The 20,726-nt window shown below is 44.2% G+C and overlaps 2 protein-coding genes across 4 annotated transcripts; one reads left to right on the top strand and one right to left on the bottom strand.

Moving 5' to 3' along the window:
- The first annotated feature begins 1,025 nt into the window (after window positions 1-1,025).
- On the top strand, window positions 1,026-5,480 carry ddit3 (DNA-damage-inducible transcript 3). 3 transcript variants are annotated; one of them, XM_083668264.1, is made up of 4 exons: window positions 1,026-1,134; window positions 2,704-2,769; window positions 3,182-3,390; window positions 3,658-5,480. In XM_083668264.1, exons 3-4 carry the CDS (start codon window positions 3,235-3,237, stop codon window positions 4,432-4,434), a joined length of 933 nt encoding a protein of 310 aa, XP_083524390.1. In that variant the 5' UTR covers window positions 1,026-1,134; window positions 2,704-2,769; window positions 3,182-3,234; the 3' UTR covers window positions 4,435-5,480. The 3 variants fall into 3 exon arrangements, with proteins under 3 accessions (XP_083524390.1, XP_083524388.1, XP_083524389.1); XM_083668262.1 differs by having other exon boundaries at window positions 3,655-5,480; XM_083668263.1 differs by lacking the exons at window positions 1,026-1,134; window positions 2,704-2,769 and having other exon boundaries at window positions 2,780-3,390; window positions 3,655-5,480.
- Window positions 5,481-5,540: 60 nt separating this feature from the next.
- mars1 (methionyl-tRNA synthetase 1) lies at window positions 5,541-20,469 on the bottom strand. The gene is made up of 23 exons (XM_083668260.1): window positions 20,253-20,469; window positions 18,170-18,260; window positions 17,651-17,729; window positions 17,414-17,545; window positions 17,223-17,298; window positions 16,859-17,037; window positions 16,550-16,659; window positions 16,127-16,243; window positions 15,716-15,919; window positions 14,967-15,168; window positions 14,637-14,711; window positions 14,334-14,504; window positions 13,061-13,156; window positions 12,738-12,855; window positions 12,269-12,482; window positions 11,672-11,803; window positions 11,407-11,511; window positions 10,678-10,873; window positions 10,051-10,122; window positions 9,316-9,411; window positions 8,642-8,857; window positions 7,224-7,445; window positions 5,541-6,132 (listed from the first exon to the last, which is right to left on the bottom strand). The coding sequence occupies exons 1-23, from the start codon at window positions 20,353-20,355 to the stop codon at window positions 5,983-5,985; spliced, it is 3,156 nt and encodes a 1,051-aa protein (XP_083524386.1). The 5' UTR covers window positions 20,356-20,469; the 3' UTR covers window positions 5,541-5,982.
- Between the last annotated feature and the right edge of the window lie 257 nt (window positions 20,470-20,726).

Below are 20,726 nucleotides of genomic sequence, written 5' to 3'. Positions count from 1 at the left end.
AGAGCAGCGTACGGTAACGGTGCTATAGCACACTTCAGGAACACGCCCAGCTCAGTCGCGAGGTACGGTGGAGGCGCTGTAGCGGGAATAACATTGTTTAGATAGTGCGGTGCGCTACACAGAGGGTACTATGGAATGTCTGAATATCCCAAAACAGAGACACGTCTTTAATAAAACACAGATAACAAACTAGATAAAACACAATAAATGGACTATATTTGAAAAAAATATAGTCTAAATAAAACGTCCTTTCACGTAGACATGGTTGTATGTTGGTCTTTGGTGAAACTAAACTGCCTGGGAAAACGCCAGGTCAATGGGTTCGGACTTCAAAGTCTCGTATTGCTCTACAGACTTGATACAATTCATTAAACAATCCCTCGGTCATCACAAATAAGACACGATGAAGGCCTACAAATAAAGAAAGGCCTAATCACAAAATGAATATGATAATTAAAATCAAGCAATTATCGTATTTTAATATAAATAGGTTAATTAAAGAAGTATTGATGTATTTATACCATATTTTAACAAAAAGAAAAATGGTGTAATAAAGGCAAGCTTGTCTTAGACATTGTAAGATATTCTTGCATAAGTATATTTTTAGATTTTTGTTAGAGCCGAAAACTGTTAAATAAAACATGCTCTGATTCCGCTGGTGTTATCTCCGACTAGAAATTGGTTGCCAAGGATTGCATCATTCCTTTCATGTGACTCCCATACGCCCCAAATTCGTCCTGGCCGACTTATGACTGCATCACATCTTCTCATCACACAAACTACACAGACAGACAACTAGCAAAGTCTTCTTGGGCCGCCTTCACTTTGGAACACGCATACCCATTGGATGTCACCAAGCAAAATAATTTACCAGTCCGTTTATGACTGGTCTATCCATACGTCAATTTATTGGTCATACCCTAATGGTGTCTGTTAGGTTGTGAAAAAAAAGGTCCCATAGAGTTCGGTTGGCCGTCACCGTATATAAGGAGCACCGGGAGTTTCCGAAAAATCACATTCAGTGACTTATACTGAACAATGGTTAACATGAGCTATCACCAATCTCTAAAACTCAAATATATACACACTCCGAATCCAAGACAGTCGAAAAGGCGAAATAATAAAAGAAAAAGGGTAAGTGCATATTCTTTTCGTACCATTTTCTCATAGTTGTGGTTGTTTTTAGACATAGATGATCGTTCTAATTTTGGCAGCGCTTCTCATGGCTTTGCTTTTGGAAAAGAATGTGCATCGTTTGGCAACTTTCCTACATCTGTTTTGAGAGAACAGTTGGCGTTATCAATCATAACCGTGCTCGTGTTTTCACCCTCGTCTTGTGGGGCATTTGTCCGATTACTTGATTTACACAAGTTGTCAAGTCACGAGTTCTTCTGGAAGTTTGGAGAAGGTTTGACAGCCCAGCTGTCACCCATGTCAAACGTTTGCCAACTTTCTTTTTAGAAAAATAATAATAGCCCACTGTTTTAATTTTAACTGCTGTCATCGTTAAGGGCTAAAATGAATCCGTTTACACATTAATATCTAGGCAGATATTAGCATACAGGCCTATTTGTTATGTCTAACTTTAAGCTATACATAAAATACAAACATAACGTTTTAGTATTGACAGACATCATAGGAAGTTATGGCACATGGCTATTTTTGAGTGAATACTTTCTAAAACACCTGCGTTTAAAACAACAGTGTGTTCCCTTCCCAGCCTGCTGAGACATTGGAAGTGTCCGTTTTCGCCCTTTTGTTTCGCCCGTCTGTCCTGTACTTTGCTTCCATGACGTAATTGCCTTGGCTGATGGAGAGCATAAGCCACATCCGAGAAAAACATTTGAGAAAGCTTTCATCATTTTCAGTTTTGAGAAATATATTTAGCTTACAACCAAATGCACCAAATCCCTCTTCAAAGCATTCAATAAGAACAACATATATTACCTGGCTACCTGCTTACTGTTACTTCTCTGATCATTGACAGTGTTTCTTGTGTAGCTTATACAACAAGGTTTGCCTATTTGAACTTTGTGTATTCAATATTAATGAAATATCCTTTTGTTTTTCCCTCGACACGTTTCTTTTGATAGTAGAAAGCACTGACAAACAAAAGCACTGACAAACAAAGGCAACATTTTAGCACATTTGTTTTTCTGTCAACATGTCACCAAGGAACTTGACAGTGAATTTGAAGAGAGGCAGTGGTTTTGTTATGCGTTATTTCAATTATTAAAGGCTTTTAAGATGATGGGCAGATGATTAAACGTTAAAATGTATTGTTTTATTTTCACGAGCTTCCGCAAATTGAGCTCAATGGTGTCTTGAGGATCGAAAGAAGCAGGGGGCGCCCTAGAGCAAATAATACGCCTTTGTTTACATGACAATCAAGGACCTGATTTTTGTTTAGATATTTCGAAAATTATTATCTGATCTGAACATATGTGCAGCTACAGGACAACCGTTATCATTTGCGTCAGCTGAACCCCATGAACACATCTAATTAATGAACACAAACACAATATTAATAGTGAATTTTCCCAGTTATGGCTCCTGCAGTAGTTGATGACCTACCTGTCTATAAACGTACAAATCATCAATTGATGTGTCCGTCTGAAATGTCAGCAAATTTTATCATTCACACAGCATGAAATGGGTGTTGTTCACTTGGCAATGATTAATTTAATGCATTCTTTCTTCTAGATTTGTTGGGGTCATTTATCACCGACAACAAATTGCCAGACTTGATTAAAAAGGGACTTTTAAAAGGTGAATTACTTTTCCCTTACTAATCTATTTGACTTCTAAGCTCTTCTGAATGTTGAATGTTGAGTTTATGTGTCTCATTGAACCCATCAACACTGTTTTATTTCTCATATTTCAGCCTGATAATGTTTGTAATTCACAACTACTGCACATCATGATGTTTTTACCATCCCATTATCATTAATTACTGCAGTACTGCCAACTGACCACATAGTGTCACTGTCCTACCATTACACATAAAAAGTGAATGCCATACACAATATTGAATTTACCATACTTTGCTCAGTTGTTTTTTTTGCTGTTGCAATGATGGGGAAACAAGAAAGGCCAGTGTCAACACAGTGGCTCTAGTGACTACAACATCTACACGCACAAGTTCCATCTTAATTAACCGTTGTTGTTCCCACGGCTCTAGGTCCTGTGTGTATCGTGTGGAAGGATATCTGTGCGTTGCGTCTGAGTGGTGATATGACTGCGGAGTGGCTGCACCTGCCCCCACCGTACCCCCCTAGTGTGGGGCCGTTGTGTGGTGCAGAGTTGGAGGCGTGGTATGAGGACCTGCAGGATATACTGGGCTCTGACGCGGGTGGGGCCAAGCTGACGCGCGCCCCTCCTTGCACTGAGGTCAGTGGGAGAAGAGTGTCTTTTTTCGGGAACTTATTTGGGTCTTCGATCAGCCCTTTCTCATGGTATCAGTTCTCTAATTGATATGTTTTGTTTTTCGGACTGATGTTCCGCATTCCTACAGGTTCTTTAAAGCGGTTGTCATTTTAAGCACTGATTTAGCATTTTTCTCTACAGTATAAAACATTGGGATTGATAAATAGGAAATGAAAGAAACTTCTTTTGACATTGTGAATTATTCTCTCTCCCCTCCCTTTTTTCTAGAAGGAACCAGAGTTTCTGGACGTTCTGGAGAGCTGTTCTCTGACGTGGCTGACGGATGGCCAGGCGTGGGGCGAGGGAGGGGTCCAGAGGGTGACGGAGGAGGGTCCTACCCCCACCCACACCCAGCTAGTCCCCCACCATCATGGCTCCACCACCTGCCTGAGCCCACCGCTGGCTGAGGAGAGCGTGGCAGACAGAGAGAGAGGGAGGGAAGGAGAAGGGTCAGGAGGAGGTGGTGGTGGTGGTGGGGGGGGAGACCTGCTTCCCCCTGAGTTCTTTGAGCTCTTAAGTGAGGGAGGGGTGGGCATGGTGGAGACAGGGGGGGTCATGGTCAGTAGTAGTTACCATCATCTTCATCATAATCATCATCCTCACGTGCAGCCTGCATCTCCCTCTGCCAGCGAGGAAGAGGAGCCATGCGTCCCTGGCTCCCCCTCCTGCTCCTCCTCCGCTTCTCAATCCCCCTCTCACAACTGTTCTCCTCCACCTTCTCCCGTCTCCTCGCCCTCCGTCTTCTCCTCTCGTCTCGGCAAACGCAAGAGGAGCAGCGAGAGGGAGAGAGGGAGCGCTCTGTCCTCCTTTTCCTCCTCTGGCAGCTCCCGGTCGTCCTCCTCTTCGGCTAAGAAGAGCAGGAGAGAGAGGGAGCAGGAGAACGAGAAGAAGGTGCAGGAGCTGACAGATCAGAATGAGCGGTTGAAGGCGGAGATTGAGAGGCTGGGAGAGGAGGTGCAGAAGACACGCAGAGCGCTGATAGAGAGACTAGTGAACACCAGGAAATGAAGGGAGAGAGAAAAAGAGAGAGGGAGAGAGAGAAAGGGAGTGATAGTACAGAAAGCAGGTCATAAAGAATTTGAATTGCAGCGGTGGGGAAGGGTGAATGTTGTGACCATGAAATGCATTTTGAAACAAGAGCAGAGAAGACCAAAGACATGTATTTCAAGAAGAAAGTGAAAGTTTTTTTGTTTTTTTTTCTGGGAAAAAGAAACAAAAAAACCCCCAAAAAAACAGTGGGAAAGAAAAGCATGATGACGAGCAAGGAAGGAAGTCAAGGAAAGCCAGACAGAGGAGGAGCTGCAGCATTGCGGCAAAATGGAGAGAGGGTGACAGCGCACGTTATGGAAATGGAGGATGGCCCAATAGGAAAATCACGCAATGCTTCCGATGCGAGGTTTTTAGATGTACACAATGTTTACGTTAATCATGAACCCCCGTCAAAAGCATTGCACGGTTTACCATTGCGAGCATTTAGTATTTTGAACGTACATAAGAGAGAGAAACACAGGAAGAGAGTGCATTTCATTGTCAACACTTCGCTCACCTGCCAGCCGCTAAATTGTCATAGATACCAGTGATACAGTTACAGAGTTCAGGAAAGTTTGAAAGTGCTTAGCACAGAGTATGAGAGAATGGTCATTGGTTAACTCCAATTTCTACTTTTATATTACCCGCGGCTTGCGTGTGTATGTGTGAGTATTAAGATATAGCAATTAGGTGCGGTTCTACTTTATCTATGCTGATCTTTTTCTACCAAATGGAATTAAGCGGTACTTATATTCACATGATTCTGCTCTACCCTGATTCAATGCTATTTTTATATAATAATTCTGTATTATACACAAGTATACAGTAATATACAATATCAATATTAATTTCTCTACATTTTAATAGAATGATGTGTCCGAATGTTATATCAATGACATGGTTTATTTGTAACCAATTGCATGGTTTATTTCTTTTACCACATTAAATACATACCACATTGTATTTAGTTTATTTACTGTATTTGTACATTTTTTTAATTTACAATAAAAATTGTAAGAAATGTTGGTCTCTTGTACTGCTTATTTGAGTGTTGTGTTTCACAAATGAAAATTTAGAGAGAGGCATATTTGTCACGGTCCAAATGGGTGTTTTAATTTTAGAAATTGACAAATTGAAAAAGACAATTCCTTCTTGGCAGAGTAAGACAGTATTCGCAAAAAGGTTGTTGGTAGCAAAAATTACATTTGAATAACGGGGGACGGGGGATATGAAAGAACAAACATGACATGTTCATATAAGCAGCATATCCAGCCCTACCACCGCCCACTGCCTTGTATGGCACAGTGAGACATACAGTAGGCTAGGCTGCCAACAGAACCGGGACCTGGAAACACTCTCACTCTGCAGCTCTTATATTCCCCCTCTCTGCCTCCAGCGTTTATACAGTAGGTCCTCCTAGCCAACACCGTGTTGACTGAGTTCCAGTCACAGATTTGTCCTCATAAATGACTCTTTAACTCCCTCACATATGCCCCTGGTATTTCTCTTCCTCTGCCTGACCTGTTCTCACTTCTTCTTGCCCTTTGTTGGGGTGGGCTCGGGGGTCTTCCCCTCTGCCAGGGTCAGCTGTTTCTTCAGGTCCAGGAGTTTGGCCACCTCCGCTGTGATCACAGCCTTCTCTGCCTTCTGGGCCTTCAAGGCTCGTACCTTCTCACCCTGGTACAGACAAGACCACAGACACAGTTGTAATAACACACCAGGTAGTAAATCATTCATTCATTCATTCATTCAACGGGTCCACAGTGACGACAGACACAGTTGACTTGACTTGATTTTCATTCCATAATGCTATACACTCACCGAACACTTTATTAGGAACACCTGCACACCTTCTCATGGTGAAGGTGGTATAATGGTGTGGGGAATGTTTTCTTGGCACAGTTTGGGCTCGTTAATATCAATCAATCATCGCTCGTCTCAAACTGGTTTCATGAACATGACAATGAGTTCAGTGTTCTTCAGTGGTCTTCCCAGTCACCAGATCTGAATCCAATAGGACACCATTGGGATGTGGTAGAACGGGAGATTCACAGCTTGAAAGTGCACTTGAAAAATCTGCAGGAATTGCGTGATGCAATCATGTCATCATGGACCAGAATCTCAAAGGAATGTTTCCAACGTATTGTGGAATCAATGCCACAAAGAATTAAGGCTATTTTGAGAGCAAAGGGCGGCCCTACCCAGTATTAGTATAGTGTTCCTAAGAAAGTGCCCAGTGAGTGTATATCCATAAGCAAAAAAAAACAAAAAAAAAAATCGAAATAATGAATATGATTATTAAAGGATGTAAGCAAATAACGTAACATCCTGTAGCTACTGTCCATCTATAATAAAGGGTTTTTATGTCAAGGCAGAAATCATTTTATAGAAGAGAAAGTAGTTTTTTTTATTTATTTTTTTAATGGTGGATATAGGGTTCTGTAACGAAACCCTTCAATGACACCAGGTAGTAAATCGTTTATCACATAAAGGGTCAAGGTGTCCTCCACATCATCCCATCTAAACAACTCCTACTCTCCCAATTAGGACACCATGTGGCACTGTTTCAATGTGTTATTATTTGTGTAGTTGTAATATTAGTGTTCATATTATTAATATGAATAATTAATAATATAAATACAAATGATGTAAGAGAGAACAATATGAATACTAAAATACATTTCGGCACTCATTTTAGCTTGTTGCTACTGCATCGACATTGTGTAGCTCGACAATAAAACAGACGACTCCCTCTCTCCCTCCCTGACCTGTTCTGCTACGGACTGTGTGAGCTGCTTGGCTTTCTCAGGGTCTGCTCCGTTGACGACCCCCCCAGTGGCGGGGGCTGAGGCTGGGGCTGAGGCTGGGGGGGGCTTGGTGTTCGCCTCCGCCAGGGTCAGCTGTTTCTTCAGGTCCAGGAGTTTGGCCACCTCCGCTGTGATCACAGCCTTCTCTGCCTTCTGGGCCTTGAGGGCTCGTACCTTCTCCCCCTGGTACAGACAAGACCACAGACACAGTTGTAATAACACACCAGGTAGTAAATCATTCATTCATTCATTCATTCATTCAACGGGTCCACAGTGACGACAGACACAGTTGTAATTGACTTGAGTTTCATTCCATAACGCTATACACTCACCTAACACTTTATTAGGAACACCTGCACACCTTCTCATGGTGGAGGTGGTGTAATGGTGTGGGGAATTTTTTCTTGGCACAGTTTGGGCTCGTTAATATCAATCAATCATCGCTCGAATGCCACAGCCTATTTGAGTATTGTTGCTGACCATGTGCATCCCTTCATGGCCACAATTTACCCATCTTCTAATGGCTACTACCTTGTCACAAAGCAAAAGTCGTCTCAAACTGGTTTCATGAACATGACAATGAGTTCAGTGTTCTTCAGTGGTCTTCACAGTCACCAGATCTGAATCCAATAGGACACCATTGGGATGTGGTAGAACGGGAGATTCACAGCTTGAAAGTAGACCTGAAAAATCTGCAGGAATTGCGTGATGCAATCATGTCATCATGGACCAGAATCTCAAAGGAATGTTTCCAACGTATTGTGGAATCAATGCCACGAAGAATTAAGGTTATTTTGAGAGCAAAGGGAGGCCCTACCCAGTATTAGTATAGTGTTCCTAATAAAGTGTTCAGTGAGTGTATATCCATAAGCAAAAAAATAAAAAATCGAAATAATGAATATGATTATTAAAGGATGTAAGCAAATAACGTAACATCCTGTAGCTACTGTCCATCTATAATAAAGGGTTTTTATGTCATGGCAAAAATCATTTTATAGAAGAGAAAGTAGTTTTTTTTATTTATTTTTTTTAAATGGTGGATATAGGGTTCTGTAACGAAACCCTTCAAAGACACCAGGTAGTAAATCGTTTATCACATAAAGGGTCAAGGTGTCCTCCACATCATCCCATCTTAACAACTCCTACTCTCCCAATTAGGACACCATGTGGCACTGTTTCAATGTGTTATTATTTGTGTAGTTTTAATATTAGTGTTCATATTATTAATATGAATAATTAATAATATAAATACAAATTATGTAAGAGAGAACAATATGAATACTAATATACATTTCGTCACTCATTTTAGCTTGTTGCTACTGCATCGACATTGTGTAGCTCGACAATAAAACAGACGACTCCCTCTCTCTCTCCCTGACCTGCTCTGCTACGGACTGTGTGAGCTGCTTGGCTTTCTCAGGGTCTGCTCCGTTGACGACCCCCCCAGTGGCAGGGGCTGAGGCTGAGGCTGGGGGGGGCTTGGTGTTCTCCTCCGCCAGGGTCAGCTGTTTCTTCAGGTCCAGGAGTTTGGCCACCTCCGCTGTGATCACAGCCTTCTCTGCCTTCTGGGCCTTGAGGGCTCGTACCTTCTCCCCCTGGGACAGACAAGACACGTTGCATCACATAACACTATATAGCATATACATTTGCACCTTCGGATTTTATGTTACATTTATAATTAAAAATCTAAATAAAATCAAGATTGATCACAACTCCAAGAATATCATCATTGATATTGTCCTTTCTGTCCTTTCAAATGTATCATAAAGGGTTTTTATGTCATGATAGAAATTATTTTATAGAAGAGAAAGTTAATTTAAAATTAAAAAGATAAAATGAATTATCACATAAAGTGTCAACGTCTCCTCCACATCATCCGACATCTTAACAGCTCTCCCAATTAGGACACCATGTGGCACTGTTTCAATGTGTTATTATTAGTGTAGTAGTTTGAATATTTTAATAATCAGTGAACTCAATTCAGCTTGTTGCTGCTGCGTATTTATGGTGGAGATCGACAATGAAACAGTCTCTCTCTCTCTCTCTCTCTCACCTGTTCTGCTACGGACTGTGTGAGCTGCTTGGCTCTCTCAGGGTCTGCTCCGTTGACGCCCCCCCCAGCAGCGGGGGCAGGAGCAGGGGTCTTTACCTAGAATAGAGAGACGGGCGACCAGGTGTAGACGGGAGAGGAAGAAAGCGGGCAATCAAATGTTACAATGTATTCTCCAACAGTCTCTGAGTTGCAGCACTGTATTTCACTCTCAAATTATCATAATATATTAGTAATGAACGTTACCTTATGAATAAATAATTTACATGTATATTGTAAATAATTTATTTACACAATTATACAGTACACAAACAACGTATGTAAATCACACCATGTTATGAAGCAATAAAAAAAAAAAGAGAGAGAAATCACACAGTGGAGGAAAAAAAACACCAACAAATAAATTAAATGCGACGCATCTAAAATGTTACTTGTGTGGTTAGTGAAGACATTTGACAGAGCTACGCGCGAAGCTGACACACAGCCGACGATACCTGCTCTGTACACTGCTCTTCCTCTGGCTGGAGGAAGGGATGGAGGGATGGAGGATTTAGAAAGGCACGGAGCTGCTGTATACACAGCTACCATAGGAGATTACCACTGACTGCACAATAGGGCTGCTTGGCATTTCATATCACGGCGAAGCACTTTGTGCAAAAAAATATATATAGTGTGTAAAAAGCCCTCTTCAAATTTGTTTTATTAATGAGTTGAGTGCTTGATTGATGGGATACAGACCTGCTGACCGCCGAACCTCTTCTTCAGAACCTCGATCTGATCTGCTTCCAGTTTCTGGAACAATGGACTGACCTACGGAGGAGAGGAGAGGAGAGGAGAGGAGAGGAGAGGAGAGGAGAGGAGAGGTCGTGAGACTTCGCAGGTTCACTGACTGACATTCCCTGACAACAGAACAACCTGCGTCAACACATTTAAAATATTTAAAATAGAAAAATGACACATACTCTCTAATAGAAACATAATACTGACTGCCTGCCTGGCTAGTTGTACATGACTGTACCTATGCATATCATACGATGTGACAGGGGTTTCCAGTTAGAAATAAATCCCTCTGTCCAACAGTAAAATATGTTTTTGGGGGAAACACAACATAACCGGTCTGCCTCGGTATCTGGTCTTAAAAAAGGCGCAATACCAAAAAGCTGACTCTCGTCCAATGTGATTGGAATAAAATAAATGATACCGAGACTCATTCCTGCCGTCCGACCAATTTAATTTTGATTGTATATAAAAGCCTAAAAGACGGCTTAACTTGTGCAGTGGGGATTCTATCATTTTAATTCAATGACACGAGACAATTGTCCCCCACCCCGAGAGGATTCCAACCAGAAGTAAGAGGTGTCTGACCGTGCCGATGGGGTGCCCGGCGGTGAGGGCACAGACGAAGCTGCCCGTCCCCTGCAGCATGGTGCCGGTGCAGGACTCGGGGGCGTTCAGCTGCTGGCGGATGGTCTGGCTGGTGGTGGGCATGTAGGGCTGCAGCATCACAGACAGCAGGCACGCCACGTTCACTGACACACCCGTCACTGTGCCCGCACGCTGCCTGGGGGGGGGGTTGTTGAGCGAGGAGCAAGATCCCAATTATGTCAATTACGGCGGTGTGCAATGTACGTGACAAATAACATTTGATTTGATCAGACCGTCGTATAATACTTGTTACTGTTGGTATGCTGCTCCCACAAGTGATGTTCAATAAAACAACCGTGCCAGTCAAAATATCGCTAGCTTTTTATTAAAAATATGGGGACAGTGTGAAGAGCAATTGTGAGCTGACAAATTTATTCGATTGATTATTATTACTATTGACAAGCTCCTGTGCTTTGCTCGATGTGTGTAAAATATTCTCTTTCCTTCAGTACTCTCTAACAGCAGATGAAAGAAAGAACCAATCATATACTATGTGTATTATGTATTTTAATATGTTGTATAACTGATGTGTGTGTGTGTATATTTAGATTTGTATTTATATAACTGTGTAGACATCCCAGGGCAGGGCACCTGTGAAAGAGACCTGGGTGCCACAGTGTGTTTCCCTGGATAAATAAATGAATACTAAATTAAAAATGTAGAACTCACCTGTCTGCGTCGTCTCCTTTGATCTTCTTCCAAGGTTCGTTGACCTGGATGTACTGGTTGCCATGGCGAGAAATGTTCAAAATACACTTCAGGGCGTCACGGATTCTGAGTGGACAGTTCAGAGAAGATTGGTTGGGGTGTGTGTGTGTGTGTGTGTGTGTAGTTGCAGTCTATAGGGGATTATCCATATGAAGTTGAGGCTGAACTGTGAGTGTGGGCCATACTTATGAAAGTGTGTGTGTGTGTGTGTGTGTATGTGTCTTACTTGACTTTGTCCATGAACTGGAGGTACTGTCTCAGCTCCCAGCCCACCTGCGCCAGCAGCCTCTTGTCCTCCTGCTGCAGCTCCATGGCAGGGACACAGTTCTCAAAGAACTTACTGACAAACATCCCCGCTCTAGGGGAGAGAGGGAGGGAGAGAGGGAGGGAGAGGGGGAAGAAGAGAGGGAGGGGGAGATAATCACTTTACTCAACTTCAGCACTTAAATGCTTATAAATGATTCATATCCCGGTTGAAAGATTCAAATGTAGTATTCTGCTAGAATACGGTGACGCAGAGGCTTCTATGTATATACTAGATGTATGTACATATTTAGATGCCTATATATAAGCACAGGGCTCTCCTTCTAAGTAGGTCAGACTTCCTGGTCCTGTACGGCTCAGTGGGTAGAGCATGGGAAGGTTGTGGGTTCGATTCCCGCTGGTATCATACATACTGAAAATGTACTGTTATGCAGTCATTGTACTGTAAGTTGCTTTGGATACAAGTGTATGGAATAGATTATTATTATTATTATTATTATTATTATTATTATTATTATTATTATTATTATTATTATTATTATTAGCCCAGATGACGGACCTGTTGATGAAGTTGCCCAGGTTGTTGAGCAGCTCGGAGTTGTTCTTGAGTGCCATGTCGGCCCAGGAAAAGGCAGAGTCCTGGCCCTCGGGCCTCATGTACAGCAAGTAGAAACGCCACACGTCCGACGGGATCCCTGTGTCCTTCGCCATGTCTCCGAACACGCCCACGCCGCGGCTCTTCGAGAACTTGGTGTCCTCGTAGTTCAGATACTCTGAGGGATACACACACCGGTACGGCATGATAAGTAGGACGCAAAACACCACGTCTTATTTTTTTTGGGGGGGGGAATATGGTGCCTCATACAAAGCAATGTCTTCTTTGTATATGCTGGATTACTTCATAATGTGCTGCATTCTACTGTAAGTGAAGTCTTTTTTCAAAATAGTGGCTTTAAATCTTGACGTCGTCTGGAGTGAGCCTCTAATACTCAGAGGGAACATTATTACAGAGCTGAGAGTGTATTTACCCGTGGCGACGAGGTGGTTGACCAGTGTGTAGTTGTCCTGAGCTCCCAGCAGCGAACAGGGAAACACAACACTGTGGAACGGCACATTGTCCTTGGCCATGAAGTTATATAGCTCCACCTAGTGGTAAGAACACAACATGACACGTCTGACATCATCTATAGGCTTAGATCATCCTATGGTGAGATCATCATTCAAAGAGGATCCTCCTGCCCCCTCCTGCTCCCTTCCCCCCCCCTCCTTCTACCCCCCACAAGAGCTGACTCCCCAGGTTTAAGAGAGATGAGTCACTGGATGAGCTCATAGTTTGGCTGATTGAACACACCTGGTCAGGATTCTTCCACCACTTCTCCCATTGGTCAGTGTAGTTAGCTGTGATTGACAGGTAGCCAATAGGAGCGTCAAACCACACGTAAAACACCTTGGAGAGGAAAGAAGAGGAAGACCATTAATGTCAAGATACATCTGTGTGTGTGTGCATGCATTTGCAACAGCTCAGTGTGCAAGAGACAGACATAACTAAATACATTTGGACTGAGTGGTGAAGTCTGTCTCCAGGCTGAGTAAGTTAATTTAATCTTGTTTAACTCAGTGTGTTGCTGGTAGTACTGAATTGCTTCTGAAGCCCTGGGACCTAGTTTCTGTTGAAAACAAACTCCTTGAAACCAACTGCTGTGCTTTCTACCCATTCCTGTTATTTTATCCCTCAGGAGGACACAGCGCTACACCTCCCCTAGCAACCCATCTAATCTAATCTACCCATGCCCAACTGACCATGACCTCACTGTCGCGGGAGGACTTTGGAACTGCCTGTCAGCGGTCTGGAAAGCAGAGGCTATCTCAGCTTATCCTTGCTTCATGTCCCTCCACTTCCTTGCTCTCACAGAGACACGGATTACACCGGAAAACACTGCTACTCCGACAGTCCTCTCTGATGCCTACTCCTTTTCTCATTCCCCTAGACTCTCTGGTCGAGGGGGAGGCACAGGACTCCTCATCTCACCTAAGTGGTCACATAATGTCCTTCCCCTGTCACACCTGTCCATATCCACCTTCCAATTCCATGCTGTTTCTGTCACCTCCCCATTGTTGTTATCTATCGTCCCCCAGGTCAGCGTGGCAACTTCTTAGAAGAGACAGATGTCCTTCTCAGCTTCTTCCCTGAGGACGGCACACCGATCTCACTCCTGGGTGACATCCAGTCAGAGAAGCTTCACTCGTCTGGAGTACTTGACCTTCTCTCCTCCTTCGACCTTACCATGTCCCACTCTCCTCCGACTCATAAGTCAGCAATCAGCTCGACCTTGTCTTCACCAGATCCTCCCATACCTCCGACCTTACTGTTATCCCTCTTCCAGTTTCTCATCATCATTTTGTATCCTTCTCTCTTCCCCTCAAATCCTCCCCCTCCCAGTCAGTCTCTACCCACACTGTATCCTCTTGTCGCAACCTGCGTACCCTATCCGTCACCACTCTCTCTTCCTGTCTTATCCTCCCTACCCTCTGTTGAAAGAAAAAGAAAGAAAGAGAGAGAGAAGAGAAAGAGAAACATAGAGAGGGGAGGAGGAGGAGGAGGTTTGAGGGTGGTTATTGCAGACCTTCCCTAAGAAGTCTTGGTGTGGTACTGGGGTTCCCCACTTCAAGTCCCTGGTGATGCAGCGCGGCTTGAGGCCATCTCTCAGCCAGGAGCGCGTGATCTGCTTGGCGTTGGAGGTCCAGTCTCCTGAAGCCGTCGAGCCCTCCAGCCACTGCTCCAATTCTGACTCCAACTGAGGGAGACAGGGAGGGGCGGGGTAAGTGTGAGAGTGGGACATAACATTTTACAGTTTTTCATCTATATATTGACTGTCCTTTAGAGGTGTCTGTCTCTCTCTCTCTCTCTCTGTGTGTGTGTGCCTTACCTTGGGGAGGTCCAGGAACAGGTGCTTGGAGGAGCGGATCACAGGAGTCTGCCTGCAGACCTTACACTGGGGCTCCTGGGAGAGGGGGGGAAGGGCGGAGAGAAGGGGAGGAAAGGGCAGGGTGGAGAGGATAGAGGAGGGGGACACAAAACAACACATGCCATTATTGAACTTGAGCAAGATTGGCCAATCTAACTACTAATGTGTTTGTAATTTCATGTAATGAACACAACTCCATATGGGTAGCCCCTGGACCTTTGACCCTGAGCTCCAGTGTTTATGTGTGTGTGTAGAGCCCATATGAGTAGACCCTGGACCCTTGCCCCTCACCCTGAGCTCCACAGCATTGATGAGCCGCCCACACTTGTCACACTGGTCCCCGCGGGCCTCTGGGTAGCTGCAGTGAGGACACACGCCTTCCACGAAGCGGTCGGCCAGGAATCGCAGGCAGCTCTCACAGCGCAGCTGCTCCACCGTGTCCTCCAATAGGAAACCTCGCTCATGCAGACGCCAGAAGATGTTCTGAGCTATCCTGAGATAGGACGGGGATGGGGGGGGGTCATCGTCAGGTTCCTATTTAACTACACTTTAATCGAGATGCAAACGTCGTCAGTATTTCTACCTGACTCCTAACTCTCTCGGTTTACTAATTTCACCGTAACAAGCAAACACCTTCATGGTCCATTCAGCTACCAGGACCAAATCCTAAGCAAAAAGACTACTCCATTCTTAACTTAAGTATATACACACACACAAACAGACACACACATTTGGAAGCTTCAGAGCACTTGCATCATCTTATAAATAAATCACAGTAAGCAATGGATAAAAACGTAACTGTCTACAGTTCTACAACGCTTTCTAGAAAACATCAACAATCTCCAGATCCACAGTCTCCCCCTGGCCCGCTTATGTAGTGGAGTTGATTTGGAATCACGGTTCTTTTGATGAGGTAGCCCTGCCTATGTAAGCCACGTAAACTCAAGTGTTGCCATCGGACCGGGAGGATGTCCTCTTGGCCTAATGGTAGACACTTGTGTCTTCCACATGTGAGACCCCACCCGCCCGCCAACACTCACTCTGTCTGCCTCTCTGTGGTGGTTCTGCCGAAGAAGTCAAAGTCGATCTGGAACCACTTGTAGATGCTGGCGTGGACCGCGTGGTACTTGTCACAGATCTGCTGCGGCGTCAGCTCCTCCTCCCGGGCCTTGTTCTCCGTGGCCGTGCCATACTCGTCTGTCCCGCACACAAACAACACGTTCCACCCACGCAGACGGCCATAGCTGGGGGAGAGAGAGAGCCACACACACACACACACAGACAGACAGACAGACAGACAGACAGAGAAACACACACACAGAGAGAGAGAATAGATCAATCCATCAATACTTGATCTAAAGTGCATCCCGACGAGAGAGAGCACGAAGCACACAGGGAAAGCAGGCGAGGCCAAAGACATTGGTCAGTGGTTGAGCTCCAGGAAGACTTACCTGGCGAAGACATCAGCGCTGAGCACACAGCCTATGATGTTGCCCAGGTGAGGGACGTTGTTGACGTAGGGCAAGGCACTGGTCACCAGGATGTTACGCTTCCCCTCCTGAGGCAGACTGGGAACATAAGACTCATATTACACTACCTGATCCACGGTACACACTATTTCTACAGGATCTACGACATACACAGTCTCTCTCTCTCAATCATAAGTGTGTGTGTGTAACAGTGGAGGCTGATACAGGCAGAAATCGGAGGACAGGCTCATTGTAATGCATGGAACGGAATCAGGAATGGTAGCAATCACAAGTGTTTGATACCAGTCTACATTCCGTGCATTACAATGAGCCCGCTCTCCGATGTCTACCTCCGCCAGCCTCCCCTGGTGTGTGTCGTAGAAGAGGATAGGGGATGATGCTGACATGGGGTGTTTTCTCTCAGAGGCCGCAGGGCAGTCCTCTAGTCCTTTGCTCCAGGTGAGGGTTGCAGACTCCATCTCTTCTTCCGTCATCACAGGATCCACATCCTCAGCCTAGGGAAAACGTCAAGGGTCAGAAAACCCATTTAGCAGTCCCTTTCAACGCACGTGCGCACAGACAGACAGACAGACAGACAGACAGACAGACAGACAGACAGACCACACACACACACACACACACACACACACACACACACACACACACACACACACACACACACACACACACACACACACACACACACACACACACCTCCTGGTTGCAGGGCGGTGTGTCTCTGCGCTGGCTGTGTGTGTGTGGGGCTGGCTGTTTCTGCAAGTAGCTCTTCAGTGCCTCCAGGCCTTTGCCCTGCAGGACTCTCTGAGCAGCACCCTCACAGGCAGGCAGCAAGCCCACACGCTCAAACCAGCTCTGCGGCGATGTATGGTCACCTAGGGAAGAAACAGGCAGTAGAGAAGAGAGGAGGAGGAGGCTGCATGGCATTAAAAACACTCTCTTTGTGAGATCACTGAGATACGTTAAATATGGCACTTATAAAGGGGCTTTATACACTACAGGGCCGACCCGAACCATACTGTGCTGGCTCTGATATCATCTTTTCACATGTATCTCTCACCTGATACTAGACTAGCGTTTGACAGGATTGGGTAGAGTGCTGCCCACAGAACGATGTCTGCCACTGAAACCACCTCCTGAAACACAGAGGACAAAACACTACTAGATCCTTCCTTACAGTGGATGAATAGTTGATTTACATATCTTTTGTTTTTGGATATCCTTTTCCTTCTGGAGTGTGTGCGTACATACTGAAGTTATGAATGGAGTCGTCTTTTTGCTCAGGCTTTGGTCCAGGTAGCTGAGTGGACCATGAAGGGCTTTGAGGGCCTCTGCTCTTTTACCCTGCAGCACCATCATGTGGAGGGCCTGGGTCACTGCAGGCTACGCAGACAACACAGAGCCAGTGTTACACAGTCCTGACAACCAAGAGGGATTCTGAATTCCGTAAACTCAACAGTATCTCTCGTCATGAGTAGATGTAGTCACCTGAAGTTCCGTTGCTTCCCATTCCAACCACTGATTGCAGACATCGCTGGCTTCGTGTCCACTCACATCAAACAGATACCTGAGAAAACAGGATTGATAACACTGTAAGACACAGGTGTCAAACTCATTCCATGGAGGGCCGAGTGTCAGCAGGCTTTTGGTTTTTCCTTTCAATTAAGACCGTGTCAACCAGGGAGTTCCATACTAATTAGTGACCTTAATTCATCAATCAAGTAGATTGGAAGAGCAAAAACCTGTAGACACTAGGTCCTCTGTGGAATATGTTTGACACCCATGCTGTAAGGCATTGGAGGAGCAAGGCCACGTTAGGGCAGCTACAACAGAAATGAATTGAATGAATTGATTCATTCATTCATTCATTCATTCATTCATGATTCATGTATGGGTCTGTAAGCAGACTTTTTGGGTCACTGACAGTCAAGCCAAACATGGTTAGTAAGTGCTGTGGCGTAATGGGCTGTATTACGGTTAGGTAAGAGAGAGAGTAGGAGCACTGACTGGCAGATGGCGTTAGGGCTGAAGAGGTGCTGACCGCTGGGCAGGAGCAGGACTGGCAGGGTTGGACGGCTGAGGAAGGGCACCACTCTCTCTGCAAGACAACAACAAGCAACATTATTTGATTGATGTAACATTCATCAAGGTAAGGCTTTAGAACAGCAGTGAATAACTCAACCATGAATCAAAGCATGTGACAAAGGATACACAATATTCATAAAGCAGTCAAGAAAAAATTTAAATAGTGCTTAGCCTAATAACACTTTGGAGCATATGGTACAAATTCAAAATATGATATGGTCTGACTAAATATATACAGTACCAGTCAAAGGTTTGGACACACCTTGCCAAGATTGTGCAAAGCTGTCATCAAAGCAAAAGGTGGCTACTTTGAGGAATCTAAAATATAAAACATATTCTGGTTTGTTTAACACTTTTTTGTTTACTACATCATTCCATATGTGTTCCTTCATAGTTTTGATGTCTTCAATATTAATCTACAATGTAGAAAAGAATAAAAATAAAGAAAAACCATTGAATGAGAAGGTGTGTCCAAACTTTTGACTGGTACTGTATGTTATAAAGGAAGCCTGGATGAAGACCAGAGTTTAATATGCTATTTCATTTGTGTTAAAAATAGACAATTTCACAGACATAAAGCCCAATACTACATGAGCAATAATGGTCACATTGTCAGCCACAAGTTCTCAACACAGCTGCCACCACCACCACCATCTAGGCTCTACAGCCCTACAGGGAGCACAGAGAGGTCATCATCTGACAGTTCCACTTGTCATGAATTCTTCGAATTCATTCTAAAATGAAACTAATCACAATTCAATCATAAGAGGAGGAGGATTGTACGTAATCCATATTGCAAACAAAGATGCCAGGACTGGACAGTATGTGTGTGTGTGTGTGTGTGTCACTCTATCCAATGCATAATGGCAACGTGCCAGAGGGTGCTGTCTGTATGGCTATATGATCCAGCTCACGAGGACCACACACAGCTGGGAGCTTCGACCACATGCTAGAAACAATCAGCTCAACAACCATGGTGGGTATTATCATGTGAAACAAATTACATGACCCAGCGCACAGCTTATGTGCCACCACAGAACAATAGAGTGAGAGGAGGGGCGCCCTCTGTGCCCTGTGTTAATGGAGAATGGTCATGTTAAGGGAACCTGGCATCAAAGAGAGAAAATCTGCTTTTATCATATTGGCATGAAAACATGGTGAGCAATGCTCTTGGGAAATGTAGTCTATCCGGTTCAACGGCAAACCTGTTGGACGGATAGGCGAGTACTGAATTCTACCAATTCATAAAGGAAATGACAAAGTTTCATTGTGTGATTTCTCATTCATAACAACGTTTAGCCATACTGTGTAGAGCAGTATCCCAAAGAACCATATCTAATGGTTTCCCTGTGTCCATCCATGTCTAGTAATCTGTAAACAAACCACCCAGAGAAACCAAACGACTATCACCAGCCTTAATTGATCAATTTCGCTTTCTTTCTAAGATTCCCTGAAAGAGATCAGTTTATCAATTTCTACAAGAGGTCAAGCCTAATTCGAACTTTATTTAGAGTGACCTAATTGGCTGGACACAACACGTACACTAACATAAACAATGCAATAGGTCTCAGCTTTCTGCTTTAGTTCTGTCAGGAGATATAGACAGGTAGGCAGGAATTGATCCAGGCAACAGTCAGTGTCATTTTGCCCAATCTAAATCTAAGGATCCATAACTCAGACAGGCAGGCACTGAGTATAGGAATATCGGCTCTAATAGCAGAATATAATTGGATAATTTAAGTAGTGGTTACTTGGTTTGACAGAAGGCTTTGTTGTCAATATTGGCTCCTCAGTCATCAATGTTTACTGCCAAGAGTCAAGCAATCATTTCAGTAATGCCACTGAACAGTGAACACTGGCACTGCTGGTTACCTACTGTTGACAAGCAAAACTGTCAAGCTAGCCGCATCTGTGACTAGGATTATATTTACATTTACATTTGGATGTTGGAGTGACAGATGGGGCTACTGTCAAGCTAGCTAGCGCCTGTCCTCTCCTCTCTTACCGTCGTGGTTGACATGTTGGACGTCACATTGTACTCCAGTGAGTTCAAGCGCAGCTAACACCTTCACACAATGTGGATTTCCGTCGCTCACAAACAGTTTCATCAAGCCGATCGTACTCAACTCCCTTTCTACTAAAACTGGGAAAGATATTTTACAACAGTGTTGGCAATGATCTGCTTTATGAGAAAGCGTGCAACTTTGCCAGTGTGTGCTGCTCCACGCGCTGATGCAACTACGGTGCGAGCCTTCGAAATGCGAATGGAGCGTATTGTAGTTTTCTAAAGCATTCCCGTCAGTTAAAAGTCATTCAATAAAGCAATAGTTGGACTACAATGCTTTGAAACGTAGCTACAACAAACTGACGCTGCCCTTCCACAATGTCCTGCGCTAACCTGGTTGGTTCATGTGAAATCACATGGTGTGTTTTAGCCAATCTGTGTCCAATAATCGTTACAACCATTAACAGATCTTTT

The sequence above is a fragment of the Argentina silus genome (genome assembly GCF_951799395.1).
Source record: "Argentina silus genome assembly, chromosome: 4".
In the NCBI taxonomy this organism is placed as follows: Eukaryota; Metazoa; Chordata; class Actinopteri; order Argentiniformes; family Argentinidae; genus Argentina; species Argentina silus.
This window is presented reverse-complemented; position numbering and strand designations above follow the sequence as displayed.